Source organism: Seriola aureovittata, chromosome 2, assembly GCF_021018895.1.
Source record: "Seriola aureovittata isolate HTS-2021-v1 ecotype China chromosome 2, ASM2101889v1, whole genome shotgun sequence".
NCBI classification, from domain to species: domain Eukaryota; kingdom Metazoa; phylum Chordata; class Actinopteri; order Carangiformes; family Carangidae; genus Seriola; species Seriola aureovittata.
This window is the reverse complement of record NC_079365.1, coordinates 12,417,501-12,434,972: the sequence shown is the minus strand read 5'-3', so window position 1 is coordinate 12,434,972 and position 17,472 is coordinate 12,417,501. Positions and strand designations below refer to the sequence as shown.

Genomic DNA, 17,472 nt, shown 5'->3' with positions numbered 1-17,472 from the left:
ATGAATGACCGAGCACCTAATTCCAGTCCTCTGATTTGCATATGCATGTGGTGCAAAACGCGCATAGGCTGATCGCGGGGAGTTGGTCCCTTATTTCCAGAGCTGTGGCCCGGTAGTGACAACTGCAGATTCCCGTGTGTGTGTGTGTGTGTGTGTGTGTGTGTGTGTGTGTGTGTGTGTGTGACAGAGCTACTGTGTGTGTGAGGGAGGAGGAGTGAGCGTCGGTTAGGTGGCGGTGAGGAGAGATGGAAGCGGAGAAGGCGGATGCAGATAAGACTCGCTCTCGCTGTGGCCAGGACTAAGGACGCAGATTAAACGTCTCCCCTCGGATATTTTTTTGTGTTTTTTTTTTTTTTTTTTTTTTTTGCTATTTTCCTGCCAATGTAGGCTACTATGATCTCAGTCGTTCTACCGGGCACCACCCCTCCAAACGCACCCGTCTATCTCTGAGCTGTCAATCATATCACGCCGGGATTTCTACATGTGAGTGCATGGCGCGCCGGGCAGGGCGGATCAGCTCACTGGGTGAAAAAAAGCCGGTTAATATGGATGAAAGGTCAATCATCATCGCGTCATTTCAATCACTCTGATTAGGTAAGGCGATATAAAGCTTAAGACTGAACGTCTGATGCACGGGAAATTTAATGTAGCCTAGTGGGAATAAGGCGCGTATCAAGGATTGCATAGGCTGTGCGTTGCTACGGGGCGTTTTAAGGCCCCCTTATCAGTTACTGTAAGTCTGTTTATCAGCCTTGTAAGACACATATTTCCCTTCTTAATCCCGACAGCGACACTGTCCTGTAGCGTTGCCCAGACCACAGAGCAGGAAAGATGATGTGCGAGGTGATGCCGACCATCAGTGAGGGAGACTCGGCTGGTCCTCCGAGAGGCACCAGCGGCGTCCCGAACGGCTCGGACCAGGAGGCCAACTTTGAGCAGCTGATGGTCAACATGCTGGACGAGAGGGACAAGCTGCTGGAGTCCCTCAGGGAGACTCAGGAGACCCTCATACAGTCTCAGACTAAGCTGCAGGGGGCGCTGCACGAGAGGGACGTCCTCCAGCGGCAGATCAACGCTGCGCTTCCTCAGGTGAGCAGCAGCCGGCCTCTGGAGGGGGGGGGGGGTTTGTCCTTCTGTACAGTGTGATACTGAAGTTGACACGTGTCGATAGTATGTGAGAAGATACGGGCCAACGTTTAATTCAAGGATGGATCAGGCAGAGCAGGCAACTCACCTGGACCCTCAGAACTGCAGACTGACTTAATGTTTGCCACTTTGTTTGTGTTAATTTGTTTGGAAATCTAATGGGAAGATGCACCACAAAAGTGCAAGTCCTGCAATCTTAAGGCCCTGTCTCAAAAGGGACCATGTGTCCCAATCAAATTATAAGAGTTGTTATATATGCATGCTAATATGTTGCATATTTCTAGATTAATCAGGGACGAGTTGATATTCTAGTATAGAAAAGCATACTTTGCACGGAGCTTGAACAGGGGCCCGGTAATCTTTACTTCAGGGCCAACCAGCAGATTAGTCCTGCCATGGTGATACTACTTTGACTGGTTCCTGGAAAATTAAATGACACAAATTTTCATTTTGGTAGGTAATTAGTTTCAAGAGAGCAACAAACCCTGCTAGAGCTATAGGCCTGAATTTACGAAGAGGGTGACAGAGCAGTATTTCTTTAGTAGGCTTGGGTTTCGTAGCTATATACACCTCTACCAGGCAACCCCTCTAACTCTCCTGCATGTCCTGGGATATCACCGTGAGAATAACTGTGAAGATGATGGGGATATACAGGCACATATTACTTCAAAAGCTCATAAGTGGCAGCATGCCAGAAAGGAGGATCTAAATGTCTAGTAGGTAGAATGGTAATGTAGTAGGTTGAAAGGTGCGGAGGTGGATGGAGGGTTTACACTCACTAGATGAGTGTTGACTATGACTGTAGAGGTCTGGGCCAGATGTTGAGAGCTTTGCTCTCTACACAGGAGGGCAGGGCCCACCTATCATTATCTGGATTGAAACAACCTCACCTCTGTATGTGGTGGCCTGCTTGTCAGTAGTAATGTAAGAGAATGACAAGCAGAGGCTGATGGTAAAGTGGGATATCTTTGACGTTTGTATCCAGTGTGTGAGAGAGAGAGAGAGAGAGAGAGAGAGAGCTGAATAAGGGCTGGTACAGTCACCAAGCATGACGACAATGAAGCCTCAGCACATAAAGCTGTGTTACCCTCTGACCCTCTGGTCTAAATGTGTGGCATGATGTCACAGTACGGTGTGTGTGTGTGTGTGTGTGTGTGTGTGTGTGTGTTTGTGTGTGTGTGTGTGTGTGTGTGTGTGAGAGAGAGAGAGAGAGAGAGTGAGGGAGAGAACCATGCTGACGCTGACAGCCTCACTGCAGCCTCTTGTGAAAGAAACATGGCCGCTTGCTAGTGTACATGGCCCTGGGCTGCTTGCTTCCACACATGCACACATGTCGGTGTGTGTGTGTGTGTGTGTTTGAGTGTGACTATATGTGTGTCAGGAGGAGAGAGTGGGAAGAGGCTGTCATGCTTCTTTTCTAATCCTGCTTGGTTCAGCGTAATGTTTTATTCTAGCAATAATACAAGTATTAGTTATACAGTCATAGACCTCAGGGACATTATGCAGACATTATGACTGGCGTGCATATGCATACGCTGTCTCTAGCTCGCTCTCTCTCTCTCTCTCTCTCTCTCTACTACACACACTCATGCACACACACATGACATACACAGCAGTGGTCATTTCCACACCAGCCACAGAGCAGGGAGATGATGCAATGGACAGTGGCTGAAGCAATCCTGAGAAATGAAGGAATCTCAGCTGGGATTGACCGAAGGATGAGGATAGTCTGGCCCTGATGCATCATTAGAAATTGCAGAGTGCATGTAATTGTAATGATGAGGGGGAAGTGTGGAAAAAACAACATACTGTATCTGATATCACAAGTTTGGGTGCGAAGAATATATTAGAGCGATGCTGTAGCAGTTGGCGATGCTGCTGACCCCACTATCCTACATGTCAGTGGTAATTAGGCTGAGTCGCGGTTAAACTCAACATTATCGTAGTTGGTGTGTTTATGCCCGCGACTGCAATACAATATTACAACTCCCTGCTTGCTCTTGCTGCCTCTTCTGTGCAGCCCTCCAGTCACCCGTGTGTGTGTGTGTGTGTGTGTGTTGTATGTGAGATGTTTTTTTGTTTTTTTCTCTGTGTGTGTTCAGTTCTCTCTGCTCCTAAGGTGTAGACTGATATATGAGTGCTGGCACAGCAGGGCAGCCTTCTTTGCCAAAATCTAAGCGCTCGTCTATTCCCTTTTGCCTAACAAACATTTGTCATCTTCACCTACTAGGTGCGCGCACGTGTGTGTGCTTGTGTGTGTGTTGTGTTTTGTTATGTCTTCTGTAGGTTCCCTGACTCCATGGGGCTGGTCTGACCTAGAACTGTCAGATCTTTGTGTTTCCTACATATATGTATACACACACACACACACACACACACACACACCACACACACACACACATACAAACAAATTGTGTCAGCGATTCAAAATTTCAGTACTCTTCAGTGTCGTCATTGTTAAAAATACATAAACCGCCATCACCTTGGCATCAGTGTTCATATTTATGTTTGCCTCAGCAGCGTCATAAAAATGGGACAACGTTTCCATTTTACCACACACAAACACACAGACACACACGCGCACACTAGGATGGATATGTTCATTAGCTACAGAGAATAGAGTTTCAGATTAACATGTCAGCCCATTACGGTGCATAATGCCTCTAATACAGCCCTCAGAGATGGATTTGCCCATAGACAAATTAGGTTTTAAACGCACGCAGAGAGACCTACACACGCGTACTCACACGTATATATATATATATATATATATATATATATATATATATATATATACACGCACACACACACACGCCTGTTCCTCCTCTGTGTGAGAAAAACTGTTCTGACACTGTCAAAGAGAATGTGTTGTAAAGCAAGCAGTTGCGCATATGTGTGTGCAACGCAGAGAGAGAGAGCAAAGAGTGGGTGAACACCGTGTGTCCAAAATGAAGCAGCTCACTGTTCCTCTGCCATCACTATTTCTATGGAATATATTTATATATCAGCACTATATTGTATTATTAAGAGTTGTACAGGGACTTGGAAAGGCACTATTGTTAAAGGGGTGATATGGTATTGTACCTCCATAGAAGCAGGTTTTAAAAACGACGGCAAAACGGAATAGTTGGACATTTTGGGAAATATATATATAATCACTTTCTTGCCAAGAGACAGGATTGATAGCACTCTGTCAGTTATCTGTTTGACATATCTGTTAGGGTACAGAATAAACAAACAAGATATAATGCAATAATTAGCCTACAGAGTTTTAGAGGTGCTAGTAGGCATATTGCTGAACCTTTGACAGAGCCAGTGAAGCTGTTAAGCTAGGCTAACACCTCCCAGCTGGAACTCCACACTAAATATTAAGCAGAGAAGTTCACCAACAGATTTCATTGCCCTAGCCAAAGCATCAAATATTTGTCATTTAATTTCCAATTTGAGATCACACCGCATTAGTAGCCTCTAATCCTTTGTGTTTATTTTGGGTTTTTTTTGGGGGGTCTTTTAAAGAGGTGTGTGCCTCTCTGGTGGGATGTGAGCTTCATGGTCTGTTTGATGGTGTGCGAGTGTGTGTTGTGATGTTTGGACACCTGTTCCAGTCAGACGCAACACTGGCTATTTTAGCCAGCATACAAATACACACACACACACACACACACACACACACGCACACACACACACACACACGCACACACACACACACACACACACACACACACACACACACACACACACACACACACACACACCTCACTGCCCTTCCAAAAACAACAACTGCCTCTTGTTCTAAATTCTAACCCCTCCGTCCCCACGGATACACACCAACATACACACAACTCTCTGTATTTTGTATTGTTTATTTGACCTCACACATACCACCTTTGACTCCTGTTGCTTACCCTTGCACAGACACATGAACACAAATGCACACACACGTGTCTTATGCATATACATTCACTGTATGTGAAGAAACACGTGCCTTTGTATTCATGTGTATGAGCCTCTCTGACTGTCCTTCTTTCTGTCTCGAGTACCAGTGTTTCCAGGCTGGTGTATGCACTCAACAAACCTTGAAGTGACACTAGTTTGTTTCACAGTTTGTTTCCTTCCTGTTATTTTACCTCTTTCTTGCTCTCTCTCTTTCCCCCACACTCCCTCTGTTTATCAAACTTATCAATAACTCGGTAGTCCATTAACTGCTCCCACAGACAGTTGTGCTCTCCTCCTACTGTCTGAAGGAACAGACAGTGGGAGGGCTGACCTTAGCCCACAGCACAGCACAGTCTAGTATGAGAGGGAAGGTGACACAAATTGCTCACTGTTCAAAGCTCTGCAAGCACCCTGTGCCTGTGTACTGTGGAACAGCCAGGCACTGGTTATTTCCATCCATCCATCCATTCATTTGGTCTTAATGGAGATTTAGTCAAATTATGACATATGATAAGAAATAATGGGATATATTGAGATGAAGTGCTGTGCTGCCATATCATAATAAGATGGGGTTGATGAGTAGCCTATCTATAATGATGAAGCAATAATAAACAAAAAGTTGGGTATTAATATACTATTTTATAATGGTAAATAAAATATTTATTCCATGTGGACAAGAGTCAATTATACTCAGAAAATCAGTAACTTGTTCAGTTCTTCCCTGAAAACATATTCCAGAACTTATAGATATATACAGTACCTGGGGCTGGGCATAACCCACACCCCATAGCCCTGTCTGTACTGTAACGAAAGCTTGCACCAAACAGTCAAATCCATACTCTTCTTGATCAGATTTTACACTGTGTTTAAGACAGGATTTTATTCAAGCAAAGTTCAAGCAAAGTCCAAGTTGTACGGCTGTTTGTGTTTAGGCAACGTTACAGAGCAAGTGGGAGTACACCACAGGGTGCTGGGTGTGGTCAGAGGACAGGACAGTGAAACACTGCCTTTCAGCCTGATGTTCAAGTACTCTTTTGTTAAAAGTATCGTATTGATACGAATATGAAAACATTTCAAATGCAACACATCCTTACTCATAACTTGATTTTAATATTACCTACTTTGAAGAATACACTTTATTTACTTTATGAAGATATCAGTGTAAAAAGATGTACAGCCTGATCAGGGACAAAGATGCTGACTCTAGAACTTAATCAACCCTACTATTGCGATGAATAAATATATGGGCGTAATACACCCCATTCCTATTACAAGGTAACGGCTGGGCCGGCAAATAGAGGGCAGGGTTTTTCACACTACTTGAACCAAGGCCAACAGAAGGGAGCCTTGCAGGCTTGGTACTCAGCCATCATAGTTACTGTACTAGAGGTGCGTTTTGCTTACAGGTACAGTGTGAGAGGGAATGAGTGTCAAAGCTAATATACCTTACACTGCAGAGGATGGAAGAGGAGCTCCAAGGTGTGTAGTGCAGTGATCATGACCCACACACATTCAGCAAGGCACAAACACTCTTACTCACATATGCACCCATCTCCAAACAAATAATAACACACACACACACACACACACACACTGCCTGCATTTTCTTAAATGTCAGCATGCGCTGTCTACATGTCGTCCTGGGTCTGTCTGTCTGTATGTGTGTGAGGGAGCATGCCCACGGCTAGTGTTGCTTATGCATGGATGGCTGAGGCAGCTTTGTGCACCATGATAGGAGAATATTGAGGAGGGTGGGCGAAGGCAGTAGGAAAATTACCACATCTCATTGGTCTGCAACTGAAGCCTAAATCTTTTGCTATGTGTTATGTAAGCACCAAATACTGGAATTTGGGTTGATGTGGAGGAAAGTGGAGCATGAAGTGAGCAGCTGAATGTCACCAAGAAACACTGTAAGAGAGAGAAAAGGAAGGGAGAAAGGGTAAGAGACTGAAAGAAAGAGGGGGCGACATCCTTACGGACTCAGCCGAGACGGACGTCCCGTCCACGTTCCTCCCCTGATCTACACTACACCAGACTTTTGCTTATTCCCAACCATCTCCAATCTTCCTTTTTAAGTCTCATGACTGGTCATGATTGGAAATGACCAGGGCAAAGAGAGAGAGGTAGAGAGATGTAACAAAGGTCCTGGATTCCACACATCATGGTCCATGTGGTTCCTAAGCCTAAGACTTGCTCTGAATGTGTCTGATTGTGTCTTATCTCACCGCTTTGGTCATCATTTCTTGTGGTTGACCGTGGCGATGATACTAAAAAGAACTCATTTGGGGAAAGAAACACAATCAGTCTAACAACCAGGACAGGATTTAAAGAAGCTGGAAGTTTATCCATATTATTTAAACCAATAGGTAAAGCTGTAAACCAGCACATCTGACATGTTGGTAATAATCCCTCATTTGACAGGAGAACTGTGTGTGTTGAGATGGATGTTTACAGTAGACAGGGTAATGTTTTCCTTCAGACATGGAGGTTTCTTTAAAATCTGTATGATCATCTGACTGCTCGTGTTTCTTGCCTTGTTAGACTTTTTTTTCAATTTTGCTGCACTCCCAGATCTTAGCAATTAACCTAGCTTTTAAAAGTATTATTACTGATTAAAATTAGGGCATAAACTACAAAAATAAGATTGTCATTCCAATAAATTATTCTGTTATCTCATGACTTTCCCTAACCCTTCGTTTTGGTAGAACAGTTAGACAGTTCCTGTCCATGACCGTGATCAGATCTATAATTTTTGCAAGAGAAAAAGAGACAAACTCAAATGACCCCAGAATAAGTGAGAAGTGAGTCTAATTAACAACATATCTATCTCCCAGCAGCTGACTGACATCACACCTCTCTCTCTGTTTGCGTCTCTTTCTTATCCTCTCTTCCCCTCCTGCTGCATCTTGACAGCTTTACATCATCTGTCAGTCTCTTTCTTTTTTTCCTCAGCAGTTCACGCTACCACTCCCCCCTCCCTGTGTACTTCATCAGTGTGTTGTCCAGTCTTGATTCAAGCACACCCCAAAGCTGTAGTCAGGTCAAACTGGCCCCTGGCAAGGGCTTGTACACAGCTTTCAGGCCCCTGAGCACTAATAGATTGTCAGTGTGCAAAGCTAGCTCCCCCACGCTGCTTTGCTACACCACGGCTTCAGCACTCTATCTCTCAGTAGCGTCCCATCCTTCGCTCCCTCAATCCCTCTGCCAGTACCATCTGGCTCTCAGCACCAGGCACATTTAGCTCAGCCGGGCGCCAATTTGTCCCCCTGGCTGCCTGGGAGAGAGAAGGCGAGTATATATATATATATATATATATAAAAGATAGAGTAATATTCAGCAAGAAGAGACAAAAAGAGAGTAAGTCAGGGAAAAAGGCAGAATTAAGCATACCTGATGGTCCCCAGCAGTGAGGGACATGCTCTGGTAATGGGGAGAACATATAGTCACTGTGTGTGTGTGTGTGTGTGTGTGTGTGTGTGTGTGTGTGTGTGTGTGTGTGTGTGTGTGTTTGTGTGTTTGTATTTATATGTGTGTGTGTGTGTGTGTGTGTGTGTGTGTGTGTGTGTTTGTGTATTTGTATTTATATGTGTGTGTGTGTGTGTGTGAGAGAGAGCAAGAGAGAGTGTTCCCTCTCCCTGGTAATAAGAGCAGAGTGATTGGAGTTGCAGGACCACCAGAGGGGAAGGCGAGAGTAATGAAGGAGGGAGGCAGGAAAGGACAGAATGAGAAAGAGGAGGAGGAGGAGGAGGAGCAGGGGAAAGTGAGATGAAGTTTTCCAGCCAGCAGTTAAGCCCATGGCGGCCCTGCCATGTCTAACAACTACACTATTGGAACTCTGTCAGTTCACTTTCCCTCCTGGAACTCCCTCAGAATAGAAGATAAGGCATCGATGGGCAGAAGGGCAGAAGGGGGTGTGAATGCTTCACTGGGGTTGGGGTGTAGAGATGGGGGAGGCAGAAGGGGTGTGTTTCAAAGAAATGTGGCAGGGTCTCAGAGACCATGGTAGTTAACTTCGAGGGCAATCACCCACATGTGTAAAGACACAGGAGAGAAATCAAGACAAGACAATACATACAAGCCCTCTCCAAGCACACACACACATACACACACACACACACATACACACAGTAATAGGGGCGAAATCTTCTAGACCCCAGTTTTTCTCAGCAAGAGACTTAAGCGGCAGCAGCAGAGGCAGCGGCATCAGAAGCTAAGTCCCCAGCTGGACCCTTAAAGGGATTTAAAGAACTTCAAAATGCTTCATCTGCTCCATGAAATACAGCTTGTCAGTGTCTCACAACATAGCACACACACCCTGCTGCTGTCTGTCAATAACACCCACACGCGCACCCACACACATGCACAGAGATCTGAGAGAGCGTGGCTATGCAACTGAAATGCAGGATTTGGTAGAGGGACACAGTGGTAGGACAAATATTGCTGTTATAGCTAATGGCTCCCATGAAGCATGCATTTCTCTATGTGCAAGTTATGTGTATTGCCTATGGAAGACATCACAGTTTTGTTTAATCATCATTTGTGTTGTATCAGTTTCAGGATATGAATTATAAATGAATGATTGACATTTTCCAAGATAGAAAAATGTCCATATCATTGATTTCTTCATTTGCTTACATTTTGAACTGACATGATGAAGCAGTAAAAACGTGAGTGATATGGAAACTATTTTTCTGGAGTAGCTCTGTAAACAATGTTTGCAATTCAAGTGATTTACAAATAACAACCCAAATATATGGAAAAAGTAAAGGTGAAGTAGGAAAGTTGAAGTAGGAATTGGAGAAGAAATCTGTTTTTCTGTGCAAACTGGTCTTTTTACTTTTCATCATAACTTCCTTATGTTGTAAAAGGATTCAGCACTTAGCATCAGCTGAGTTGGAGATGTTCAGAGATCAATGACACTGACTGACACAGCTTTATTATTGTGTGTATGTTGCATTGCAACATGAGCGGATTTGCCAAGTTTCACCATTTTCTAGTGAAAGGGGCTATTTGTGAGTTTTGCTATTGCATAGCCAGCATTAGCACTAACTGCTGTTCCCTTACCAGTCTATAGAAAACATCGACAGTTCAGCATCAAACTTCATTCCTTTACTCACCAAGAGGAATCCTCTTGTTTTGCCTATGTTTCTATCACTTCTTATCTTTTACTGAAGATTGCATGCTAACCAGCTAGCCCCGGCCCGACCAATAGGGAGTCACTTTCTGATAGCGAGTCACTGTAGCATCCAGCTCAGAGAGCATATTATAACCTCTTGTACTGTAAATGACAGCTGAAGGTTTTGGAAAGTGACCATCACCACCACACACTCCCAGCAAAAAGCCATTCAGCGGCAGTGATAACTTGCTAAAATGCTCTGTAGAGCTGAGGTCTCATGATAATTAACTGTGGGTTTGTCACTGTGAGTGACATTTTTCATATTGCACATTGTCATTTCATCCATTGTTAATATGAAACATATTCTGGAGTGCAGCTTCAACACAATTTGGGCCATTTATTTGGAAGTGAAAATACTTATGTGGACGTGAACCTTAAGCGGTTTCACGTCCAAATAAGTGTCGACATGTGTGGTTTATACTGGATTGATTTTCATTCTTCTTCTGTTGAATCACTTTTACTTTAAATGCAGAGATGAGTGCATGTCTTTCTGAAAATGTTGTTGTAACAGATGGAAAAGATGGGTTGATGAGTTTCAAACTTAAGACCAAGGTTAATATCATCATTCCCTCCTATAGTACCCGATACTCCTGGTGAACAGATGCTGTTGGTATTTCTAGTGGTTCAAGTCATGAATTGCCCACACCTAGTCAGCAATTCCTGGTACTTTGTAAGTGTCCAATTGGGCTGATACATCACACACACGCACAGCTGCCTGTGCAAATGTGCATACACACACACAAACACACACACACACACACACACACACACACACACACACACACACACACACACACACACACACAAACACACACACGTACAGCACACTCAGACTTGGATGTGCCTCACAGAGAAAGATGTATGTGCTAATGTGAATGAGCCAGCTCTGAGCACTATCATGGCTGGCCAGACACCAAAATACACTGTGTTCTGAGCACAGTCCTTGATAAATACATGATGGCATACACCGACTTTACACTACTGAATAGACCTGATTCATGGCTGATTTAAACAGCATGAGTTCATAAAGCACATACTGGAGAAACTAATAAGATATTTTTGGTGCACAAAGCTCTTAGATCGTGTTTTGTTGGTATTAAATCAAGACCCGTTTATTCAGCACCACCTACAACATGCCTCAGTTCTCAACTGCAGTCTGTTATTCATTTACTTCCAGCTCCATTCACAGACATGTGGGTTGGTGCAGACACCCGGACTGAGTGTGCACCGTGTACACACACGCACACACACACACACACACACACACACACATGCACGCACGCACGCACGCACGCACACAGATTTGTGGGGAAGTTGTTCTGCTGCTTTTTTTTATATGGTTTAATTAATTTTTGTGTCTCCTTGTTTTCAGTAAAGCACAAGAACCTTTAAAATCACTACACAATACGCTTGAGATGACTCACTCAGGATCCAATTTTCATATTAACATTACCAACACACTGATCTTTTCTCTCTCTTTAAAGTCTCACTCTCTTCTCTTTTTTCTCTTTCTCAGTCTCACTGTCTCTCTATCTCCCGCGCTCCCTCGCTCTGTCTTATCAGTGGTGATGGCTTTAAGCGTGTGTGCTGAGAGGTCTATTAGTTAGCTATCGTTCTGTCAGATAATGCTTCATATCTCTCAGCTAGCTCACTCTACTTACAGCTTTGCTCTGACTGCTCTAGGTGGGAGCGCAGCTGCTCGGATGTTATATTGGATCACAAACTTCTTTTTTTATTTTTTTATTTTAGCTTTCACTTTCTTGCTGTTGGCTTGATGAAGCAAAGCTGGGTGAATCTCAAAATGTTGTTTTATTAAGGGGGTTTATCAACCATATCAAATGGAAGTGTATGTGTGTATATGTCCTTCAGCAGTTGCATGTGTGCACTGAATTGACCTAAATCAGTTCATTAAACTCGGAGGTCCAGTGAGTCTTCACATCTCCATAGTAGCCTGAGAACATTATGTTTCATGAGGGTATGCTCATATGTGCATGTGTGTGTCTTTATGCATGTGCACCCACACGTCTTAGTATGCAGTATTTCTATTGTTTTAGTTGTACCAAGGAAACATTTGCTTTGTGACTGCAGTGTATAGACCATGTAGTACATCTAATTACAACACTAATAGCCTGGACTACTCCCGCATATTGTAATTGTATGAATAACTGATGCGCAGACACACACACACACTCCACGGCCAGCTCTGTCTGTCAATGATGAAGGTCAGTAAGCATTGTGGTGGCCCATTAGAATAATGGGGGTGGTGACGTGGCCTGCCCCAGCGCAAGAAGAAAATCATTCACACTGCTTTCCTCTCTCTCCCTCTCTCTCTCTCTCTCTCCATCGCCGTATGCCCCGCACCATCTCTTCTTGCCCTCAGTTCCACACTCCAGTAGCCCTTTCATTTGCTAATTCTAATTCTCACCCAGTCTGGCTCTGTGGTGCACGTATACAATCAGACTTAAACTACACAAACGTAGACTCACAGTGACAGTGACATCAGAGGCCTTTCAGCTGCTTTTGAACACCTTGCATTTTAGCAGCTTGGTTTAAACCTCAAGCAAAGTGTTCATTGTAAACATCAAAACAGCAGAGTACATAAACAAAGAATACATGTGCACTGAAAAGTGATTGTGACTGTTTGTTTAATTGGAAATGGCCTACAGCGCCTGCAATTGGAAATGGCCCAGATCTGGATAACTATAATTAGGCACCTGTAGTTGACAGCAATCTGTTTGACTTGCAATCGACGGATAGCTCTGTCTGTTTGTCATTAACATACAGCACATTGAATCTGCCAGGACTTCTTCAATAGGAGTTATTTTCAGTTAATAAATGCCTTTTAATACTGTTGTATTTATAATACTGAAGTTTTAAGACAAACCGTGCAGACAAACAGTAGGAAGCATGCTCACTCTTACATATAGAGAAATGTTTAATCAGTAAAAAGTGAGTTTCTTAATTTCATTATTAAATGTCAATTTATAGTAATAGTGGAGTTAGTGCTGGTCAATTAATAGTAGTGGTGGAGTCAGTGCTGGTCATATATGAAGTATAAAATGTTACTGAATATTTTTTATTCTTCAATAAGGAAATATACTTGACTTTGGTTTATGAATATCAAAAGGTTTTCAGTAAGTAATGGGACAGTTTCCTCATCCTCCACTTCTTGTCTGGAAAATTCTGATAGAAAATGTTGGATGCTTTGCATTTAAAACCCACTGTTTCTTTTGTCATAGCATGTGGCCTGTGTGGTGTGTAGATTTCAGATTTGCTTTCAAAATATGTGACTCAAGCTTCTATTACAAGGCTCTGAACATGAACGTGCATAATTTTCTGAGTTCTCAGATCCTGGCAGGGCTCTCAGTTTTTTTTTTTTAAAGTATATTTTTTTGGGCCTTTATTGGACAGGATAGTGGAGAGAGACAGGAAATGGGGAGGCAGAGAGAGGGGGAATGACATGCAGCAAAGGCCGTCCGATGCGGGACTCGAACCGGGGCCAACTGCAGCGAGGGCTGTAGCCTCTACACATGGGGCGCCTGCTTAGACCACTACACCACACGACACCCCAGGGCTCTCAGTTTGTGCATTATTAAATGCAGGTGCACAGGAAAGTGCAACCACTTAAGTCTGCGCAGCATGTAAAATATTGTGCTACTATCAATTACAAGTCAAATATACTAAGCGTGTTGTCTGCTATGTGTGTCTGATGTCTAATGATAGTAATTCAGACCATTTCTAATAGAGTTAGGATGTGGGAGGAGTTTAAAATTTTCTTTTATTGTTATGATATCTTCAATGTTCCTCCACACAGAAACATAATAGTCCCTGGAAAAGCAGTACTCAGTACTCGGCAGTACTGTCAGGAGTTAGTTATGGCTATCAGTTATGATTATTTCAACTTTGTTCCTAAGGAATCATGTTTTTTCAGTCAGTTTGGTACAGTTGGATGCTATAAATACTATGATACTCATAAGCCTCAGCTGCTGTTTCTATGGATAAGAAGTCAGTCACAGCTTTAGCACTTTCAAAATGCTTTGTTGCTGCAGCTCGGAGAAAAACACCCAACCATAGTTGCTATATTCATGCAATACTGAACCAGATTCTGGAAGTGAACAGATTTAAAATGATGAAAAAAGGTGAACTTTAGCTCCCACTCACCATTAATTACAGAATTTTCAGTTCAACGACTTGATGTTTCTCACCAAAACATCCATCGGAGACATAGTTGGCTTCTCTCCTGAAAGATGCCCTCCAATGAAAATCAAGTTTTTAACCTTGTTAACATGCCCATATGATGTTTTTATATGATACTAAGCATATCGTGAGTGAAGTAAGCAGCCAACACCATTACTGAGTATTTCCACCTTGGAACTGCAGTGAACCAATGACAGTCTCATGAAAACAGATTCAGACAGCAGGGGTGTCTTACGTTACAGGAGGGGGGCGGGGGGCAGACAAAATAAACCCGAAACCTTGTCAGATCCAGAGTTTGCATTAGCACAATCACACACACTGTATCGGCCCCTGCCAGTTGCAAGCTAACAAACAGCATAAACAAATAGAAGATGCTAACTACACTAACCGTTCTGATAGTCTGCTAGTTGCCGTTTTTGGTCACAACAGGCTCCTCATCTGAGTGTGGGTCTGACTGAGGCTCAAACATGTGTCTCTCTGATGTTTCCGCCGCTAGCTATCTGGATATGCACTGATCTTTCACCGGTCATCAAAACCTTGTCAGTTCAGAGAGTGAGCATTTGTATTTGCACAGCCACTAACAGCGTGTCAGCCACTGCCAGTTACAAGCTAACAAACAGCGCAACCAATTAACTACACTCACCATTCTGATTGGTCTGACTGAGGCTCAAACGGTCTCTCCAATGTTTTCTTCCACTAATCATATTGATACTGCTATTTCAACCTAGCACAAGCAGCAAGGCACAAGGCCTGATCCAGATTTCTTAGTGAGGTACATGTAGATGTGCTTACAACCACAGTTTTTGATTTGTTGTATTTGATTTATGGGAAAAACATGTTTAACAAAATAGTAATCATAGTAGAGTATTTTTACATAGTTTAAAACATGTCTGGAGAGGATCTTTACGTTTTAATGCACACAGGCTTGTACCTTGAATTTTTTTTATTTTATCAAAGAACCAGTTTTTTCCTAATATAGTTGCTCATCTTTTCCCCTGACGATTCCACCTGGAGGGCTTCATGTCCATCAAAGCCCTGAAAGTGCTCTGCTTCCAGTCAACTATACTACAGCATGGTCTGTGCAGAAAATGAAGAAGACTTTTATTTCTGAAACTATCCAAAGTAAATCCTCCCACTTAACAACTCCATAGGTCATTCTTAAGAACATCCCACATTCTCCATTTCTATGTTACCTATTCTTTTCACCTTTCAGCAATTTACAATAAGTTGACTAGCAGTGCATGTAATAGAGAAGATTATTATTGTTAATGAGACTATTTATTTTAAAAATTGTAAATCAGTCAGTTTGATCCTTGTTATTCCATTAAGTTTTCAGACCAACTGTTCAGCTACACTTATCGTTCAAAATAATGAATTTGTGCACTGCCAGTCAGTACTGTTTTCTAGATGTCACAGCTGTTAGTTAACACAGTTTAAAATATCACAGGGGCAATATGAAGATGAAATGAAAATTTTAATTGCAACCACTGTGTACATTGGTGTGCTCATCTCCCCTGCTCAAGCTTAGTGAAGGTGGCCCCCATGGAGAGCTGTTTTAATTTGGACACCATTATTTGCCCTCTTGAAAATGAGGCGCGAGACTGAGGTGCTGAAGACAATAAGTGAACGAGAGCTGGAGAAAGACTGAGACAGAGAGGAAGTGCCTGTAGTTGAGTTACATAAAGGTCATATGAAGCTCTGCAGCTTGCATCAGACAGTGCCATCTTTCCCATCTCCCATCCCTTCCCCCCTCCCCTCCACTTCCGCTGCCATCCTCCAACATTCCTCTCCATCCTCTGCCTCTCCAGTTTCAGTCACATCCTTTTGTCATCGTGATCTGTTCATTTTTGCCTCCTCCTATCTGATCCTGCGCTTCCTTTCTCCATGCCTCGCTCTCTCAGAGAGTGCTGGCATGTCAGCATCCTGTGTCAGCAAACAAATGGCAACCTCTTCTCTTCTCTTCTCTTCTCTTCCCTTCCTTTCTCTTCTCTTCTCCATCTTGTGTGAGCTGAGTGTTCTCAGTATTGGGGGGGCACCCTGGAGGCAATGTACACTCAAAGACACACACACACACACACACACACACAGACACACACACACACACACACACACACACACTCAGGCACCCACAGATCTTTGCCTTAATTGGTCCAGATTGGCTGTGGACTTTCCGCCAGGGTGTGTGGGTGCATCGTAGCATGTGCCCTCCAACACACACACACACACACACACACACACACACACACACACACACATACACACACACACACACACATACACACACACACATAAACACACACACACACATACACACACACACACACACACACAGACGGAGAGAGAGTACTATTTTTACTAGTGAAAGACTTCTTTTCTATATTTTTTTCCCATTCTCTCTCTTTTAAAAATATTGTTGTTCTCTAACTCTACTGTTTCCATGGTTGCCAAATTACAGTAATAGACCTCTGCTCATAAACAACTCAACATCACAACTTAGCAGGATATAACAGTGATATAATATGTACCGCAGACCTGTTATATTGCTTCATTGGCATCATGTGATTAAGCATATATTTAATGGGGGCACTGTACTGTTTTGATCCATCATTAAGGTTTAATACTGCTGTTGTTTTAACAAGCCATCCATCTCTACAGACAGATTCAGATTAACAGTTATTGCGGCAGAACTGTACTTGGTCCTGATTGGCAAACCTCCATGAACAGCTGCTTTACTCCCTCCAATCTGGCTGATTTACAGCATTTGAACTGTCACCCCCTGGGGGATTCCTCCACTGCTCTGTAAGCAAGAGTTTATTCTATTTTCATTCATGAAAATAAGCTCGTAACTAAGCATACTGTTTTTATCCAGAGATTCAATAGTAAAGATGGAAACCCCTTTTACAAGCTGGTGTCATTGCATCCAATGTCAAATAATAGGCATTTATTATAACTGCAGAATCATCTAAATGTGTGTAAGTGTGTGTAAGTGTGTGTGTGTGTGTGTGTGTGTGTGCCAG

At 43.0% G+C, this 17,472-nt stretch overlaps 1 protein-coding gene across 7 annotated transcripts in view; it reads left to right on the top strand.

The window, feature by feature from the left end:
* Positions 1–192: 192 nt before the first annotated feature.
* Positions 193–17,472, top strand: part of ppfia4 (PTPRF interacting protein alpha 4) — a 57,007-nt gene continuing 39,727 nt past the window's right edge. For 4 of the 7 annotated variants that reach the window (XM_056401564.1, XM_056401563.1, XM_056401548.1 and 1 more), the window contains exons 1-2: positions 194–594; positions 789–1,089. In XM_056401564.1, the coding sequence (XP_056257539.1) occupies positions 832–1,089 (258 nt within the window). In that variant the 5' untranslated portion in view covers positions 194–594; positions 789–831. Of the gene's footprint in view, positions 595–788; positions 1,090–17,472 lie in introns of all 7 variants that reach the window. The other 3 variants (XM_056401539.1, XM_056401522.1, XM_056401555.1) reach the window with 2 other exon arrangements.